This window comes from Balaenoptera physalus (assembly GCF_965194825.1).
Source record: "Balaenoptera physalus genome assembly, chromosome: 10".
NCBI classification, from domain to species: Eukaryota; Metazoa; Chordata; class Mammalia; order Artiodactyla; family Balaenopteridae; genus Balaenoptera; species Balaenoptera physalus.
This window is the reverse complement of record NC_138889.1, coordinates 4544840-4564494: the sequence shown is the minus strand read 5'-3', so window position 1 is coordinate 4564494 and position 19655 is coordinate 4544840. Positions and strand designations below refer to the sequence as shown.

General features: G+C 47.3%; 1 protein-coding gene across 12 annotated transcripts in view; it reads right to left on the bottom strand.

The window, feature by feature from the left end:
• Nucleotides 1–19655, bottom strand: part of SNX19 (sorting nexin 19) — a 53909-nt gene that overhangs the window by 8355 nt on the left and 25899 nt on the right. For 2 of the 12 annotated variants that reach the window (XM_082476210.1, XM_082476200.1), the window contains exons 9-11: nt 11072–11256; nt 10191–10278; nt 8921–9257 (exon numbers count right to left, since the gene is read on the bottom strand). In XM_082476210.1, the coding sequence (XP_082332336.1) occupies nt 9125–9257; nt 10191–10278; nt 11072–11256 (406 nt within the window). In that variant the 3' untranslated portion in view covers nt 8921–9124. Of the gene's footprint in view, nt 1–8348; nt 8799–8920; nt 9258–10190; nt 10279–11071; nt 11288–19655 lie in introns of those variants that run through there. The other 10 variants (XM_082476205.1, XM_082476208.1, XM_082476206.1 and 7 more) reach the window with 10 other exon arrangements.

Here is a 19655-nt window from a genome sequence, read left to right as displayed (position 1 = left end):
GACCTCCTCATGTGCATGAGGAGAGGAAGCTCTGGTGTCCCTTCCTCTTCATGCAAGGGCACTAATTTCATCATGGGGGCTTCCACCCTCATGACCTCGTCTAAACCTAACTACCTCCCCCTGGCTCACTTCCTGATACCATCACACTGGGGGCTAGGGCTTCAACATAAAAATTCTGCAGTGGGAGGGACACAAGCATGTTGTCTACAACATTGTGTGAATAGTTTGGAACATGTAAAGCATTTATGAAAATGTTCAATCTTAGGGTTGATGGTTATTCTGATTTCACAGAAGGGAATACTAGGGCAATCTTCCTCATAGAATATCAAATATGGAGTCAAGTATAAGAAATATCATACATTTAAGGTTTACCTGTAATCTTAAGTTGATGTCCATATTAATACATCATAGAGACAATTAGACTAGTGGGACAGCCAAGTCAACCCACAAAGACTGGTAAGCTGATACAGGAGAAAAATTTAAGGAATAAAGAGAGAGAGCAATTTTTGAGTTGCATAAGAAAGGAAAAATGACAGAGCTATGAAGTCTTTATAAAAAATTTTTTTCCTGTTATTATTTACTTCGTTTGGTTTTTAAGAAAAGGGTTTCAGAAATAAACACAGGAAAGGATTGGGTGAAGCAAACTATTGGTCCAAGGCTGCCTGCTATGAACAAGACTAGATGAGGAAAATTTCTATCACTTGGGAAACATCTACAGAAACCCTAATCTTATATAGATCTCAGGTCACTCCACTCCAGCAGTGGGCATTCTTCCACATCCCAAACCTCAGTACGCGGAGCCTGCTGAAACACAAGCTCTCACTCACCTCAATCCTCTCCAGACTGCTAGAAGGAGGTGCACAGCCCTGCTCTTCAAGCATTGCGGCCATGAGTATTACTGCCGTCTCCACACATGCATACTTATCTCCCCTCTCTTATCTGTCCAGACAAGCTCTCGCCTTGTAAGCAAATGCCGTATGCCACTCACAAGCCCATATCTGTGCAAGGCACACACCTGTATATGGGGGCAAATTCTGTTTCAAACATTAAAACAACAGCTTCTATCTCATCCAAACAGATCGTTGAAAAGGAAACTTTCTGAGTCCTCACCCATATGCAGGATATACAAAGCTGTCTGGAACAGATCTGGTATTAATTACCTTGTGCTCTACAGTGGAATAAGTGCTTGCTTAATCCCAAGGAGGTTTACACTGGAGACTGACCAACCTGCCCCGGGGTGGATACACAACCAATCTTGGCTCCAGAGACTATTTCACATCATGTGTTGTGCAAATGTGCACTGGCACAGGAATGGACTTCGTTCCACAGCAGATGGGATCCTTCTTCCGTGGGCTGACTCTAAGATAATATATGACCCAAGCACTACATTGTCTAGAGCTTCTTACTTTTCACGAAATGCATCACTGTCTTAATTCTCAGACTGAACTTCTTCCTCCTTTACCTGAGCTTGCCCTCTTTCAAGTCATGGCCTGGAGGCTCCTTCTGGGGCCCAGAAACAGCAGGCGACTTTCATGTTGACCTGCAGCTAATTTGGATGTCTTAGATTCCTAAGTTTTCATTCTGATGGCAGCTGCCCGGTTTTGATCTGTGTTTGGGCAAATAGTTGCAGCAGCAAACTTGGTGGGGAAGATAGCAAACACCTGTGAGAGTGAAGGGGCATTTATGCTAGGCTTCCTTTTCTTCATGGTTATTACTGTGTCTTTGAAGAGTTTTCCTTGCCGTATCTTAGACATGACTTAAACTATTAGAGAAGGTGTGAAATAGAGAATTTTAGATCTGGGACCAAAGGATTTCCAGAAAGCAAGTGGGAGAGAAAGCTGTTTTTCTCCTCATGGAAACTGCATTCCTTACAAATTTGTGTCTGGGGCAGGAAGAAGTTGAGAATATTTCTTGCAGGCAGATTTTTGTTTTGTCTTCTGATCCCAGTGAGGTACAGAGTAGGTGAAGGTGGGGGACTTGGAAAGTAAACAGGGTATGCTGGGTGTTTTTGTGGCTGGATCATTTTAGAAACCATTTTCAAATCAGGACCAATTTTCTTTAAAAAGCGTATAGTTTTAGAACCTTACGGCCTACATACTTAGACGGCAAACAGCACTCTTATAAAACTGTGTGGGTTTTGGCAATAGAAAAATGAACTTCTTTCATTTGATATTTGCTTTAGAATAAAGATATACGGTCCTAAAAAGGAAAACTTGGCTCCGCCTCATCCCTTTCTCCAGGTTTTGTCCCCAGCAAATTCTTCTTTCATTCAACTTATTCACATACTTTACCTCCTAAGAGTTGATAAGCATAATAGTCTTTAATTAAATGAGCTTCAGTATTTATTTTGCACTAGATAGATAAAAGGGTTGAGAAGGCAGCGGGATATAACGGGAGTAGGACAGATACAACGTTCGTTGCCCTTGAAGAATTATAACCTCTTGCTGAAGACCCCACATGTATGCACAAGGACCTGAGAGGCAGCATGTTGATAGATAACTCTGAGTGGCACAATCAGATAAAGCTTTAAGGAGAAGGTTGAACTTGAATGGCTCTGACAGATAGAGGGTGCCCACCCACGCGCAGCTGGAGGAAGGAAGGGAATCTACCTGGAGAAAGAGCATGGGCCAAAGGACAGAAGCAGGAGAGAGCAGAACACAAGCCCCTAGACTTCTGTGAAACTATCTCATCCAACTTCCTGGCTAAACCAACTCCATAATACATTCTGTCCCCAAGTAAAAGTCCTACTGCCAACCAAGCCCACATGATTCTCCTAGAGACACATGAAGCCTTAATGAACGTTGCCCTCACTGTTCTTGAAAGAATCTGGTTTGCCATCACTTTGTTGAATTTGGACTCCATGTATTTGTAAAGGATATAAACTCTAAAGAAAGGGCTGGTTTTTTCCTCAATAAGGTCTGTCCTCCCTAATGGCAAGATATGAAATGAAATGCAGACATTTTGCTAAATCATGGTAAATCTTTCTGACAGCTACAGGGGCAGAATGATTCTTTAATCAAGGGGCACAGGCAAAAGGGCTGATGCCCCGAGCTTATAGATCACCACACAATGCTATACCCAGCACAGAGAAGTCACAGCTTCTGTGGTCACGATAGTGCCTTTATCTGCAGTCTCAGACTTTTGTGTTTATCTGTCTTGGTCTTTATCCCCCATTGATTAATCCAAGTGTCTGGAACTAAGTATGACCCACTCTCCATTGGTCATAATAATATAGTGCAACGGTAACAGGGAACATATGGGGAAGAAAAAAAAGTCGAAGTGTGCACGTGACCACATGTAAAATAAACAACAAGGATTTCCTGTATAGCACAGGGAACTATATTAAATATCTTGTAATAAACTATAATGAAAATAATCGAAACATAAAAAATGGATATACACATATATACGTATAACCAAATCACTTTGCTGTACACCTGAAACTAACACAACATTGTAAATCAACTACACTTCAATTGAGAAAAAGTCAAAGTGTGGATTATTTATATATAAGCCGCAGATTTACCTCCTTAACCTTTATGACACTTTAATACTAAAATTAGCTTGCACTTCCTAAACGAACATTGGTGAGAAAGAGGCCTATCTGGGATTAAAATGAGTAGATAACGTCACTTAGGAAATGTTTTCTAAGTTTGGATCTTGATTCTATTACTTTTCTCTCATTCCCCTCCAGCCCTCCACACCCAGAAACAGTGTGCCAGCGGCCCCTAGAGAAGCGCCTTTGGGTGAGGTCTGCAGTATCAAGATGTGTGGGGAAACCAGACTCTGTCCTGCTGGTGAAGACATCAAAGCCAGGAGTAGTTCTCTGTATCCTATCACTTGCTTGTGTGCACTTCCAGAAAAGCCGAGTTCACAGGTACTTTCAGACCAGAGACAGGTGGGAGGGCGCGGGACGCGGCGGGAGGGCGCAGCGAACCTGAGAAGAGCGCCGCGCACGTGCCCCGGGGGCCGCCGGCGCCCGAACTTCCTCCACCGCTTCGTGCTGCCTCTGCTTCAACCCCGCTGCTGCCGGCTCACAGCAGGGAAACGTTAGGATGATTTGCACTTGTTTCTGGCTTGGCACATTCTTCCGGGTTCGCGTTTCCCTGCCGTGTCTGTGCACTAAGAAGGGGTGCGGGAGTACCGCGTGGGCTGGCCGCCCCTCACCGGCTCCCCGAGCCCCAGCGTGTTGTGCGTGGCAGCCTGCCCACCCTGTACACCGCAGAGGAGCGACGCAGGTCGGCTGGCTGGAAACCCTTCCGCCTTCAGCGCTTTGTTCTCTCTGATTTCTGGCTCTCCCGGTGGAAAGCAGACAGAGGAGCCAAGCTGTGGCGCAGCTCGCCCAGCGGGGCTTCAGCGAGCACAGCCTCATGGTTTCCCTCCCTCCCGTTACGGCTCCTTCCCGGTTCCCGCTCCCACCTGTAGCCCGCAGGGCTGGCTAACCTTCCCCTCCTCCCCCTCAGAAACGCCCCTCCCTCCAGCGCGCAGGACGGCGAGGAGCGACGGCAGGTTCCTGGGCGGCGGCGGCGGAGGCCGGCCTGAGCGCGGCCGGCGGGGCCTCCGGAAGCCAGGCTGCCCCACGGCTCCCCCAGGAGCTGAGGCGGGGCCGGTAACGGCACCGATGCGTCCCCGCGGGGCACCGGCGCTTTGCAAGCCTGCTCTTACACGTGATCTCAATCGACTCCCAAGAGGGTTGTGACGTTTTTGCCCCTTTTTCTACGAGACCTGAGTCTCGGGGCAGGTGAGTTACCCCACCACATGGCAGCCTCACAGCCGACCAGGTGGCAGGGCGAGGACCCCACCACCTCATACGCAGGCAGCAGCGGCAACAGGCTGGCAGGGAGGAAGGGGTCAGAAGGGGCTGAGGCAGGAGCCGAGTCCCAGCGGCAGGACCAGGCCGGGCCGCTCGCGCGCCTGTGCTCGAGCCCCCCGTTCCCCCCGTTGCCGTTAGCAGGCCTGCAGATGAGAGACGCTCTCAGGGGGACTCTTTCTTGACCCCCACCGTGCAGAGGGAACCCACCGAGGTCCCTCACCCGCCGGGCCCTCGTGCCCACAGGCCGCCTCCGCCTGACTCCCCGGGGCTCCAGCCTCGGCGGCGCTCCCCCCTCCCTCCCCACACACCGGGCTGCCCTGTGCTGGGCCGCACGCAGCTCTGTCTTTAAAACCGTTTTTTAAAATTTCTGGATTGCTGTAAAATACACGCAACATTTACCGTGTCAACCACTTCTAAGCGTGCGGCTCAGCAGGGTTACAGATACTCACACTGCTGCAGACCGGTCTCCAGGACGGCTTCCCCTCGTGAAGCGGAACCTCCGCACCGCTACACGGCCACCCCGGGCCCCTGGACCGCCATTCAATCTGGCCTGTGGGCCTGGCCGCTCGGGGCGCCTCAGATGAGCGAGGCCGGGCAGGATGCGTATTCCGGGGACTACTCTCCGTATCTCTACCCATCGGGTGCACCGTTCCCTCCACCCGGACGCCGCCCCATTCCTGCGCCGGCTAATTCCCGTTAATCCTCTAGGAGTCAATTCAGATGTTATCACCTCAGGCTCTCCGTGGCTCCCCAGTCTCAATTAAGTGCCCTTCCTGTATATTTAGTGGTGCGTTAACTGCACCCAGCTGGAGGCGGCGTCCCAGTTCTAAGCCCCGACACTTGCGGTGCGGTTGAAGGCCTGCACGCTCCCTGGCTACGTCTGGGAGCTCGTGCGAATGCGCTTCGCTAGGCCTTCACCAGGGCGCCAGGAGACTCACGCACACGCTCAAGTTCAGCACGCACTGTTCTCGCTAGACGAGGGGGCTGCGAACGGCTCCTGGGCTAAACCCAGCCGGCTGCCCTCTGCGCGGGGAACACAGCCTGTCACCCGAACACGCACTGCCTGTGGCTGCTTTCACACCAGTGGGAGGGCTGCGCAGCCGCCAACAGAGACCACCACGGGGCCTCACGGCCTGAAATACGTATTCCCTGGCCCTTTACCGCAGACGTCTACTGGACCACAGGCTCCTTCCAAGGGAGAACCCGTCTTACTTTGCTTTGTAAGAAGAAAGGCAGATTAGCACAATAGTTGTGTGTGTGGGCCTGAGGGCAGCCTGACAAGATTTGTATCTCAGCTCTGCCATTTCCCTCAAGTGACTGGCAGGTCACCGTCTCTCTGTGCCTCATGTTCCCTTATAAAATGGGGACACAGTCGAACTACGTTACAGGGCAGATGTGTGGGTTACGTAAGGTAACACACATGAAGTGCTTCACATGGCACCTTCCGCAAACGTTACCCTTAGCTGGTTCGTTATTTTTAGAGCACCGGGGACTTTGGTGATGTTGGCAGGATGGCCCCTGCACCTGACACTGTTTATCAACACCCATTCTCTGCTTCTTCCTTGCTAACATCTAATTGTTTTTTCAGGTATCTAACCTTCCTGGAGAGTGACCTCCTCCCTGGGCGACAAACACCGCTATGAGCCAGTCGTGGTCACGCATGCTCAATGTCAGTGGGCTGGCTTAGGGGCGGGCAGTTCTGGCCAACGAGTCACGAGCTGAGGGATCTCGTAGGGCTTCTGGAAAACGGTTTCCTCATTCTTTAGAAGAAAACATGGGAGAGATGCCCCCGTTCTCTCATGGATATTGTTATATGTGAATGTGATGCCCTGAACTGCAGCAACCATGAGAGTCTGCAGTCTGAGGGCGAGCTAACATGTTTACAAGGGCAAAGCAAAAAGATGGGAAGAATCTGGGCCCTCTGTGAGGTCAGAGTTGCTGAATCCATCAAGCCCTGGGCCTCACCCACTCAGGTACTGATCTGAGGGAAGACAATAAATGTTTCTAGTAATTTAATTTCAGCCTAAAGCAACCTCACTCATATAGCCAGGGACCATGCTGACACGTATTTTTACTCCGCCCAGGACCTCACAACTGTTCTTGGCTGCCATGAGCAAAGGACGAGTGGAGGTTGGAAACGAATGGGCTGGGTAGGAGAATCACGAATGTTCCAGGTTAGTGTAGGTCCAATTCTTCATTCATCACTCACTCTCTCAGCTGGAGTATCTTTTCCTGAGACCTGTGGCTCTCTCCCAAATGCTTATCTCTCTTGTCTGAACCTACTACCTAAACATGGGAGGTCATTTCAGAGCCAGATGGGGTTTGATTATTTCCTTGACGATATCCATTATTTCCCTTCTGGGTAGAAGGAGGGTCTGCAGACAGCTGATCTTTTTGGGGCAGAGAGTATGGAGGTGGGGTCTCTTATAGAACACGAAATACAAGGAAGTGTTCTTTGGGCTGGAAGTATCAAAATATTGCTTAGAATTTACAGTTATAGGGGTTTAACGGTGTGTCAGCCTGTATACTGGTTTTGTGTCATATCTGAGCCAGAACTAGTAGCAGAGATTCAAAGCAATATAGGTGGCAAGTACACCTGAGAGCGGAGAACGGGGAGAGAAGGGTAGCAGAGCACGGGGCTGCCCCCCACCTCTCCGGGAGAGCAGCCTGGCCCTGGTGGTAGGAGGTGGCGGAGCAGCGCAGTGTCAGGTGGGACCCCCTGCAATCCTCCACCCCGCAGACACTTACCACAGGGAGAGATGCTGAGCGGCTTCTCCTGTGAGTGCCCAGGGTGGGAGAGGCTCTGAGAACTCTGGAGCCATGAAGTGACTGTAGCAATCAACTTTTAAGGCAGAAGGAACCAAGTGACATGACCTTGTTCATCCCCTTGCCTTTAGGCACCAACAGTACCGCTAAAGCCCCGTTACCTCAGAACATGTTTGATGGTTCAAAGCCTTCCGGGGTGGGGTGCGGGGAAGCGGAAAGATTTCACAGCTTTCTCCCATGAGCCGTTTTAATCTAAGAGAACCTTGACGCTTGTCCTAGACCCACCCTGTTCTCGCCAGTCCAACCCCAAGACCCTCCTCCAAGTGGGAGGGTCCCAGTTCAGTGGCAGCAGATGCTCCCCAGCAAGTGCAAGCTAAAGGGACTAGGGTGAGCGACCCCCCCCCAACCCCGCACGAGACCTACGTGCAGCGCCTGCCTCCTGGCTCTCTGTCCCTCCTTTCCATCCACCAATTTCTACGAATTGTCCGTCTTTCTAATGGACGCCATGCCTTTGCTTTCACCACTGGTGCTCTTCAAGACTAATTAGATCCTGAAGGAACAGGAAGTAAAAAGCTGTTTCTGGGTAAGTTGCTAACGTTCTTGGTTTAGAGTTAAAGTTCCCTGCCAGAGACTTGCGGAGAGAGAACCCTCACTCCTCTGGGCATTCTCAGCCAAGGAGCAAGTGCTTCCCTTCCCTCGGGCAGCTCTGGGCTGAATATGCAACTTGCCATGCAACTGGGTTGAAGAAAGACAGAGAAGGCCACAGAGGTCAAAACTCACTTGCTCTTGGGGAGGGGGTTAGAAAGCTAGTAGAGAAAACCTGCGGTGCAGCTGTCTTTCAGGAGAGGGTATGGAGGGTGGGACGGATCTACCAGAAGTGTTGTCGGTCTGCGCTGAGGTCTTTGGGACAGGAAGAGTGCAGCCACCCAGGGAGAAAGCCTGCAGTGACACCCTCTGCGGGGCCGGTGTGCTGGAAGGAGTGCCTTGAGAAAGGTTTCCCTCCCTCTTGCGGGGCTGTTGGGAAGCTAGGTAGGACCAGGGGTCTGGCTTTCAAGAGTGGCGCCGAATGAATTTTTAGTTTCCTGGTGGGAACAGAGAACTCAGAAGATTGTCTTCTCCTCTACGAAAATCTGGCCGTGGTTTTTCTCCTGGTCTCCCGAGAGCGTGCGCTGGTGGGTGAGGCACACGTGTGCACAGGGCCAGGCTGTCGGCAAACCACCTTAGCGAGGAGGGCAAAGGAGAGGCAAAAGGGGCTCATTCCTCTACCTCACAGCTTCCTTTTCCAAAGGAAGCAGGATCCACCCAGCAGCAACAGTCCAAACACCACCAAAGAGGCATGGAAATGGGTATGCATGCAATTGGTACATATACCCCCTCATCGCCTGCTACAGATGGAGTATAAGCTGGGGGAGAACTGAGCCACTGAGACCCCAGGCCTTCTGAGCCACAGCCCAGTTCCAGAGGCACAGCCCTCCTGCCTGGTCTCCGGGTGGCAGAGTAATGCTCCCTTCCTAACCTTCGAAGAAATGGGTGAATAACCTCTGGCTAAGGGGAGATGCCCATCTTCTTGGGGCTGCCTGGGGTGTCTGCGGCAGAGCTGGTCACGGCGGACTCCTCAGCAGAGGCACTGAGATCCAAGAATTCCAGGATGATGTCCCAAAGGCAGTAAATCAAATGCCTGAAACAAATGAACAAAACAACTTGGAGGAGGGTCTGGCTCGGTCTAGAGACACCAGATCCTGTTTATGACATTTCTCTTCCCTCTCCCTTTCCCCTCGACCGATAGCCTTAGCGGACTCCAAACACCAACAGCTGGACAAAGCCTCTGCCATGAAATAAAAGTCTGCTGAGCTCACAAAGGCTGTGGCCCCAGTGAAGGTGGAGATGGTACTTGAGACTAGGTGTGAGGAAATTCCGCATTGCTTTATAGCTAGCTACATGAGCACATTGGCACTGCTCTGAAGAACTCTGAGGGAAAAATCCCTGTGATAACAACTTACTAAGAATTTTCAGGTTACCTGTGATGAGGTAAAGCCAGGAGCCTCGAGGTGGCGAGAGTTAATAGACACGGGGTGCTGCAGGGCGGGGGGTGCGGGGGAGTGGACGAGCACTCAACACGTGCGGAAGATTCCATCCCAAGGCACCAGCCAGGGGAACACTGACCTCTCTGTGCTATTCGAGGAGGGAGCACCAGCATTTCTGGTCCCCTTATCAGAGGCCGACTCATCATCTTGTCTACCTCGCATCAGGCAAAGACCCATGCTGAAAGTACTGCCCAGGCCAAGGGCTGTTCTCGAGATGCTCACAGGGGCAGGCAGGTGTCAGGAAGAACAGGCCTGGGGGCTGACAGGGCCTTTTCAGTAGCTCACGTCGGGGCCCGCATCGAGTTCTTCCAAATGCAAACGGTGGCTGGTCCCACCAGCTTCCGGCCACCTGACACCTGCTCAGAAGCCAGCAGAGTGGGTTTTACCCAGCGTGCGTGGACCTGGTCATCACACTCTGGGGCCAGGGCCCAGGGCAAGGAGAGACTGCGGCACCGTTCCTCTCAGTGAGGCTGTTCACCCAGAAACCCGAGATGCCTCAGACCAGAGGCGGCTTCAGCTGTGCCCACCTGTTGATGAGGGGCTGCTGCAGTGACTCCAAGACAAGACTCCAGCTCAGCCGGCATTTGTTCACCCCAAGGATTCCTACCACGATATCTGAAGAGGAGAAACAGATGTGGTTTCAGTGTCACCGCTGAAGCTTTAGCTTCTAAGGGGTTTGTCTCCTCAAGATATCTGCTGTCTTTAATCATACTGGGTACTTCTGGCACACCTCTGAACCACACAGCCGAACTAAAATCGTCAGAAAACAGGGAAAAGCCAAGAAAAATGTTTCTTAACTTTAGGTATCTAAATGAGAATGGGCCTCAAGAAACAATCTGGTAACCCGTCACTAAAGTGCAGGTACTTCTGATACAACAGTTTAGGTTGGAGAACAGAGGTTAATAAGAGTGAATAACACTGTCCAAGGGTAAGAGTTCACTACTGCACCCTGCTTCCCCCAGCACAGCCACAGGCAACAAACTGCCTTCCCCGCCCTCCAAAAAAACCACAAAAAGCAAAGGGAAAAAACCTTCTTCAGAGTTTGTTTTTATCTACTGCTAAGGACCATGCACTTCACTCACTGGCCCCAAGTTAGCAAGCTCAGCTTCTGCAGGACCTGTATCATTTTCTTCCCTGGTCCAAAATGCCGTGAGTCGGCAGAGAGCCAGAAGTCTTCACCTGGCGGGAAAATGAAGAGGCCCACCATGAAGTGAGCCTCCCCGTTCCCTTAGCATTGCTGCAAGTCCTGACCATCTTCCTGTCAGCCTCAGAAACGGTGGGTCAACAAACTTCTGAGTTTAGCCACAGTCCAGGCCCTTTTAAAAAACGGGGAAGGGGGTGGGCCATGGTGGTGAAGCCGGATGGGAAGGAAGAGTTACTGGTACAATCAGTGTCCGCGTCCAGTCACCTGGCAGGACTCCCATCAGGCTCTGCAAAGCCTGCTTCTCAGCAGCCGCCTTCTGCGCCTGGGTCCTTGCGGGCCGAGGACACTCAGGCAAAAGCCCGCCAGGCCAGATGGATTCCTGAAGAAGCCGGAGGTACTGCACCCAGCGCTGAGGACACGTCAGAGTAGCTACCTGCACCTCTAGCCACCTGTGGTCGAAGACAGAAGGGTCAGGTAAACCTGCAGGAAAGGACGCAGCGAGGCGTGAGTCATGTGAGCAATTAGAACAGAGCAAAGCCAAGTGAGCACCGACTCTCACAGGTGAAACCAAGCCAATCAACAACTCGGGATCACAGAATTTGAAGATGAGTAATAATACTACCATAATTATTCACTGAGTGTCTGCTATGAGGCGCGTGTAGTATTAGGGGCTTTAGAACAGAACATTAAAGGGGCCTCTGGCTCCGGGGAAGGCTGCACCTTTCCAACTGTCCTCCAGTGGAAAGCACCGCAACTTCTCAGTAACGTGTGCACCCAGCCTTCAGAGTGCAGGGTTTGGTGATTTTATACACATCCCTCTCCCCGGCCACCCTGTACATATCCAGTTGCTCTTCGAGCCCCCAGGACCTGCCCTGAGGACCCCCTTCGCCTGCCCTTTGCTCCTTACGGATCAGGCCTTCTCCGTTCCAGCGACAGAAATCTGTCCCTCTGGCAAAACCTGTTCAAACTCCACCTCCTCCACGAAATCCTTCCTGAGCATTCCAGCCAGAAATGCTCTCTCTCCTCAGGCCTCCTTTGGCACTCAGTTCTAGAACACAGATTTAGCACCAGAATTTCACTCTGGAACATAAATTATTTTCTCATGTTATCTACAGCTTGACTTTTCCAACTAAATTGTAAGCACCACAAGAGTTCCCCATAACAAAAATTTCCCAAGGTGAAATATTTGTTGATTGATTGGCAATTGTTCTTATTACAATGAAAATTTACCCCTTTGTCTTGCTTTCAAAAACGAGTCAGTAACGCTGAGGGGGCAGGTATGCCAAACCTGCAGTTCCTGCAAGGCGTTTCAACGTTAATTCTTTATTTGTCTCTGCATTTTTTCAGAGTGATACGGTCACTAGCTGAGGTTTAAGACTGCAGAGGCCTCCTTAGGAGGTCCCATTTTGAGACTGGCATGGCTGTGGCTGTGATGAATGAACCATCAGCCACGTTACTCACGCACAGGAGACTCTATTTGGTACCGCACCACATGCAGCTCATGCCATCACTCTCAACCCGAGCTACTTGTCGCCCATCCAAGAGCAGAGGGGACTGCCAACGCAAACTTTATTTAACCTCCACTCTGCCAGACAGTCTGCATTCCACTCAAGCTAGGCATTCCAGCTTTGGGGGCTGCAATCTCCCAAGCCCAGGGCTCACAAATGATTCTAAGAATAGGAAGTCTGAAAGGTAATGGCAGGGCAAGAATGGCAGACGTCGATGGAGATCAAGAGCGGCACAAAGCTGCTCTTGCCCAAAATAGCCATCACAATCGTATTGTTATTATAAGGGCTGCATCTCCTTCTTATAGGGCTTTTCATTCAGCGAGTCTAAGACGCCTGATGAAAGGGATCCAGTAGCAAGAATTCCTGTTCCTGTTTATAGAAGAGGGTCACCAAAGGGAGGTGGATGCGATGACCTGATCAGGTTCTCTGCAGGGAATCAAGTGACCCAACTCGTCTTCACCTCAAGCCACATACACTTGTGTGACTTTAGCTAAGGTGAAGGACGTGCACCAGCGTCTCACCTAAGTGATTTGAGGGAGAGGGGCAAGGACCTGAGAGTCAAAATATTTAAGTCCTCCAAAGGAGCCAGGAGAATCCTAAACAAGAAGGCTTCAAGCCAGCATTAGTTCTAGCTCAGCTTCTCATTCACAGACGCATACAATAGGCTGGCTTGCCCTTCTGTTTGCCCTTCTCTTTGTCCTCAGGAGCCAGTAGTACCTGTGACTCAACTCTTCAGAGAGATCTTAACATCCACTCAACCCTTCCTCGGCTAAGCATAACATACGACAGCAAACCTGGGCACCTCGGTCACCTTCAGGGCACGTTTTACAACGTATGAGTCTCACGGTTTTGAGTCAATGGTCATTCACTCGATGGGAACAGGACCTCGAGCTGCATTTGGGCAAGGAGGTCCTCTTTGTTCTCTTCCACAGTGACTGAGTGTCTCATGCACACATGCTTGATGCAAAACAAATGTGTGCACGTGGCAAAATATAAACTTATACAAATACACTAGACTGTACCTCATCAAACTCTAAATGGGGGTGTTGGGAAGAAGAATCAAAGTGTGAAAAAGTAAGAGTAAGCTGTTCTTAACCTAGGAGTGGGAAGGTTAAAAAGAAATCTGTGTCTTGAAGCAAAAGGAATGGAACTTATGTGTCTGCAATCCAGTGTGTCATAACAGCTTTTCCAGCATCAGTTTCTGGAATCTGCTGCTATCACTATTAAGCTAACAGACAGCTCAAGTTTCAAGGGGGATATACACACACATATCCCTTGGACTATTTACTATTTACAAATTATTTACAAGAAATCAACTACTAAATACAAATGTTATTGTTTATGTAATACAAGATGCATGAGGTAAATACGCTAAAATAAATACGGTAGAGAATAGCCTCAAATAGCACTGGTTTTATTTTCTACTACTATTCTAGTTCTGATATTTGATTTAGATATCTTCTTCTGCCATCCTACCTTTTTCCCAAAGAAAAGAAGAAGAAAAAAAGCCAAACCACATCTGTTCTGTCTGGCCATCTCTGAATGATTCAGAGCACAAAGAAGCCTTACTAGGGGGCCCAGAATAGGCAATAAAATGAGAAAAAAAAAAACAACAACAGATGTACACTGAGACATGCAAGAGCCGCTATGATGCCAGACGTGGGATGCAGAGATCAGGGCATCCCTTCCCCTGGGCGCACATGTCCAGTCCACGCTCAAAGGAAGCTGGTCTGAAACAGCTACACGTAGAGGGACGAAGCTGTGGCTGAAAAGGAGACAGTCTGACACTAGGGCTTAAGATGGCACTTCAAGGTTAGCAGAAGGTCATTTTCCATCAAAACAGCAGAATCAAATCTCAAGAGTAAGGGGAGAAAGCTTTAAGGGACCACATCTAATTAGCCAAATTCCCCTCACTTCTTTTCTAAGATTGCTGCTATGGCTGAGTAGGAAGGCCCTGAATAAGTATGGCTTAATGGGGAGGGAGTGGGAGAAGGACAGTGAAATAATAACAGAAAATATTCCTAAGAGCAATAACAATACTCTAACAAAAATGCCTGGTGCGGTCTAAATGAAAGGCAGTAACGGGCCTCCTCCCTGAATCCTCTTCACCCGCTGGGCTGTACCTCTGTATCCAACACAAGGGCGATGGCGCCTCAGCCACTTACAACCCACCGGAAGTACCAAATACAGGTCAAAGAGAAAGAGAGAGAAAAAGAAGATGACATTAAAGCTGCTGTCACTTTAAACAGATCTACAGACTGCAAGTGTCCACTCATCCCGTCACCCTCAGAGGAGGGTTAACAGTCATTTAAATGGGTTGTTGGGCACAGGATATTTCTCAAACTGTGGCTGAACAGCATTAGAGGTCATGGCGTCTGCTCTGTGGTTTGTGACAACGTTTAAAAGAACACCTAAATGTAAATAGGTAAGAAAAGAAAACATAAAAGCGCACCTCAAGTTTTGGGACCCTTTTACTTATGCATGTATATATGGATATAGCAGATCTGTGTGTGTGTGTGTGTGTGTGTGTGTGTGTGTGTGTGCGTGTGTGCGTGTGTGTGTTCATAGTGGGTCATGATGTAAAACGTATTTTTTACTGTGAGATGAGGTTTAAAACAAGTTTGAAAAACATCGATATGGTATAAGGAATTAAGAGTTCCAAGAGAAGGAGGAAAAAGCTCAAGCCACATTTTTAGCCTCCTGGAGACAGTCCCCACCTCCCCCCGCCCCCAAGCACCCTGTAAAATGTTTACAGTGGCATAAACCCGAAGACTGTGCTCTGTACCCACAGTCCTAGCACACTGCTCTGCGCATTTGCTCATGAAATCAGCAGGCCCAATCTACTGGGTGGAGAGAAAGGAGATCTTGAGGATGATGGTGTGGGTCCAAGGTATTTCCCATTACACAAGTTGTTTTTGCCAACTTCACACCTGATAAAATTAACAGTTCCCTTCCCTCTGATTCCTTTCCCAGGCCTCTGCCTTCCTGCTATGGCCGCTTCGTGTGTTTACAGACAGTTCCTCCCTGTCTGTGCTCAGCTCTAGGCTTCCCAGTCCTACAGCAGCCAGACCCAGGTTGCTCGGCTGTGCCTGAGAGAGTTCAGGCCCTCTGACTGTGTATCTAGGTCACCATCCTTTCCTGCCCTGTGTGGGGAGAAGAATGAGGAGGAAATGAACTTCAAGGGCAAGAAACTCCTGTTTCTTCCTCCCAGTGACTATTGTGAAATCTAAAGTGGCTTGTAGAGTCTCACACAATTTCTTCTTTGATTTTTGCTTTCATGTTTTAAATCATGGATCCACATCTTTAAAACATGTGCTTCAAAGGAAGACTACTGACTGAACATCATGATTTAAGAATCTGAGTTCTATAGTTTTATATCTAGCCACAAACAGTTTTTGTTTTTGATTAGTAACATATAAGTTGCAGATACAAAATTAATATGCTTTAAGAACTGAAGTATTTTTAACCACGGAGGTTAAAGAAATCCTCTGTTGAACCTTAGAGGTTATCTTTTCCAATCTCACCAATTCACAAATGAAAACACTGAGAAAAAAACAAGCATTTCATAGCAAGAGGCTTATAGAAACATACAACTTTAGAGCTGGAAGGAAAGAGGTTACCCTATCTAACCTCCTCCCAAAGTAGAAATCCCCTGTGTGATATCATGGCAGAGCCAAGGGTTCTGGCCTCTGACTCCAGAAACTTGGGCTTTTATCTTAGCTCTGCCACCAATGAGGAATGTGACTTTGGGGAAGTTGCGTAATTCCTGAAAAGGGTAATTTCAATTCATTTGGGATGCTTCTTAAATACTGGCACCAAAATCTGCCTCCTTGTAACTTCCAGTCATTGCTCCTATTTATATCCTCAGAAGTTTAACAGGAGGTATTAAAGTTACTTGGTCAAATCTCTTTCAAAAGACAACACTATGCATTTTTAAATTCAGCTATTATGCTAAGTCTCCTCCACAAGGTATACATCTTTGATTCTGCCAACGTCAAGGCTGAGCACACAGAAGACACTCAACATCAGAGGAATGAAGGAGAGAAATGAACCATTCCTCATCCTGGTTCCCTCCTCTGGGTGTGGGCTGCTTTGTTATTCTCTCTTAAAATGGAGTGCCCAGAACCAAACACAACTTCCAGATGTGCCCTGACCAGCAAAAAATGCAGATTAGTGCCTTGCTTGATCCAGACACCATACTTCTATTAATATAGTCGAAGACTGTGTTGGCTTTTTGGGCACACACATCAAAGCACTGACTCATACTGAGTTTGCAGTCAATTAGAACCCTAAGTCCACGTACGTACTTTAACAAAAAATCACATGCGCCTGTTAAGCCTAGACTTGTCCTTTTGTACTTGTGTAATTTTTAAAAAAATCTAAATTCTGATTTATAATATTTATTTCTATTAAATTCCGTCTTGTTTGCTTTAGACTATCATTCTAACTCTTTTGATCCTTTTGAATCTTAACTTCTGTCACCCAGAGTATTAATTATACCTCTAAGATTAGAGTTACTTGCAAATTTCTGATGAACAGGGTAAGTTCAATGCTCTTTCACTAGAAAATGCCCTCCAGGCTATCACTCTATTAGCTACTTGGGCTAAAGACACTCAGTTAGCCATGGACCACTTAAAAGTACCACAGTCCAGACCATGTATGTCCATATGGATATTAGGAAAATATGGCATAAGCTTGTTGAAATTCACAGACAATATAACAACCAATGCATTCCTTTCATTTAATGGTCTGATAGTCCTGCTAAGCAAGAAAGAAACCTTGCTAATCAGGCAGGGTGCATTCCCACTGAATGCACACTGGGTTCCAGGGCTTGCTGTTTCTCTTCCTGAGTGTTCACAAAACATCTACTTCGTAATCTACTTCAGAAATTTCCAGAGATAAATGTCAGGGTCAGGAGCCTGTATCCATTTTTTAAAAGGCCAGATATTTGTCCATCTCCAACCCAACACATCTCTATACGGAAATTTTCTTAATGATCTTAGGTCTTCAATGATAAATACAAATTCTTTCAGTTCCATGGAACAGAATTCATCTGGGTCAGGTACATGAGTTTTAAAGCAGACTGAACGCTCTCTTATTATTTTCATTCCTATTTTAGTCTTCAATACTAGTTTAATCACATTTGCTCAATTCTTCTTGTTAGACCCTTTTCCTTTACAGAAAAAAACAGAAATTAAATACCCTAGGCAAAAAGTATACCAATTCGTTGTTGAATAAATGATTTCTCAATGTAACCAGTTAATACTACAGCATCTGTTCCAAACAATTTACCTGTATTTTCTTTGTTCTTCTTGTTTTTAACATGTGCATTTTTTTTTTGTTTTTTTAAAAAATCTTTTCCACTAACGTTTATCCACAATGTCAGCTCCTTCTGAGTCAAGCTTTTTGGACACCATTCTTATCAGTTCTAGTTTCTGTTGTCTGCATTACTCAGTATGTGTCCCCTTTCTCTGTTTTTTATATATGTTCATCTATAGTCTGATCTCAGTTAACTACTCTGGTTTCATTTGATGCTGATTCTTTTCCTTTCTTACTGGAGTCATGTGTTTGTTTATTCCATTTACTCAGTACATACTGGTTGAGCTTCTTAAAAGTACCAAAAGAGTAGATTGTAAAATTTTGAGGGGAGGGATCTCAATTCATTTTGGTATATTCCTCAGCATTTACTGTAAGAGTGCCCTTCACATAATAAGGCATCAAATATAGACTGAATGAATCAACCTTATTCCAAAACTCTCAGTGATAACTTCCAGTGTTAGAACTTTAAGTTCACTTGTTATTATGGCATATAAGACAGGATTCTCTGTTATGTTCTTGTGTGAACTCTAGTACCTCTCACCTACCTCTACTTTCCTCTCTCTGTCAGCTGTTTTCCACTACATCCACTTCTAGCTGTATCTGCGTTTTTCTTGCAGCTTCCTCCTCTTTGCTGAGTTGACGGGTCTCCCGTCAAGTATACTCTTCCTACCACCCTTGGGTCATGTTCTAACCGCAGTCAGGAGTCCACCAGGTGAGCATCGTTTGCCAGAGGAAGAAAATTTAAAAACCTTTCCTCGGTACCAGCTACACAATTAACTATTCATTCCACGTTTTCCTTTTTCTTCCAAAGGCAGAGCTTACAGATAAAACAAAGGGTGAAAAGCTAGGCCTCCAAGTCCTGAAGTTTTCTACTAAAAATCTCAAAATTGTTAGAGATGTAGTCCATGCTTCCTCATGTGTCATTATTTCTTTTTACACAAAGGTAGGTAATAATCTATTGATTTATTGATTTAATAAGCAACAAGAAACTTCCAGCATCACAAGTCAGACATCCTGTTGAGAAGGATACTATGCCGTTCTGTTAGTTATGCTTCTCAATCCACAAGGCAGGAGACAGAGTCGCCCTGGACTTCTCCTCTCCTCCACCCCTAATCCATGTGCCCCACGCAACACCACATAATTATTGAAACAATTACTGAACCTAGTTGAGCGACCTCCTCAGTGCTCAGTTTCTCATGAATTCATCACCCCTTTACTATCGCTGTAGCAATCACCTTAGTTTCGGTCCCCATCACCTTTCATTTCTGTCAGTGTAACTCTTTCCTAATTTGTCTCCCCGGCTCTAACGTTTCTTCCTTCCATTAATCCTCGACAGCACTACTGAAGTGCTTTTTCTAAATTACAAAGTTGATCATGTCATCATCTATTTAAATTCTGTACATGGTTTCCTAATAAATGGGGGTCGAATCCTACGTTCTTTGAATAGCGCACAGGGCTCTGTATGGGTCGGTGCCTACTGAACTCTTCGGTGTAATCTCTGGCCACTCTGGCTGCACGTCGTATACTCCCAATCGTACCTGACTTCTTCGAGAAGAAGAAGTGCACACAAATACGCCACACTGCTTCACAACTCTGCCTTCAATGCTCTATTCTACAATGTCAGCTCTCGATTTCCCTTCATCCTTTAAATTCTATCTCAGATGTCATCTCCTCCATAAGCCTTCCCTGGGCTTCTCATAATTTACTTAGTCCCTTCTCTTAATCATGTATAGAGTTCTTTTTAAAGTCCTAACTTCATACTATAACTCCTTATTTATAAGATTGCAGGGTAGGAATTTGGGGTCTTTTTTTTGTATTTTAATCACTTAACAGTGTCTGGCACATCGTAGGTAATCAATAAATATTAGTTACTAAGTGAATTAATGATGTAAATGGGACAAACACTGGTCTTAAACATGGCGCACAGCTCAAACTAAGCTGTGCAGACGGCAAACCTCCCAATACTTAAAGCAGTGAAAGAACAGTGAGCTCTTAATTATTTGTGCTTATGGAGGAGGACA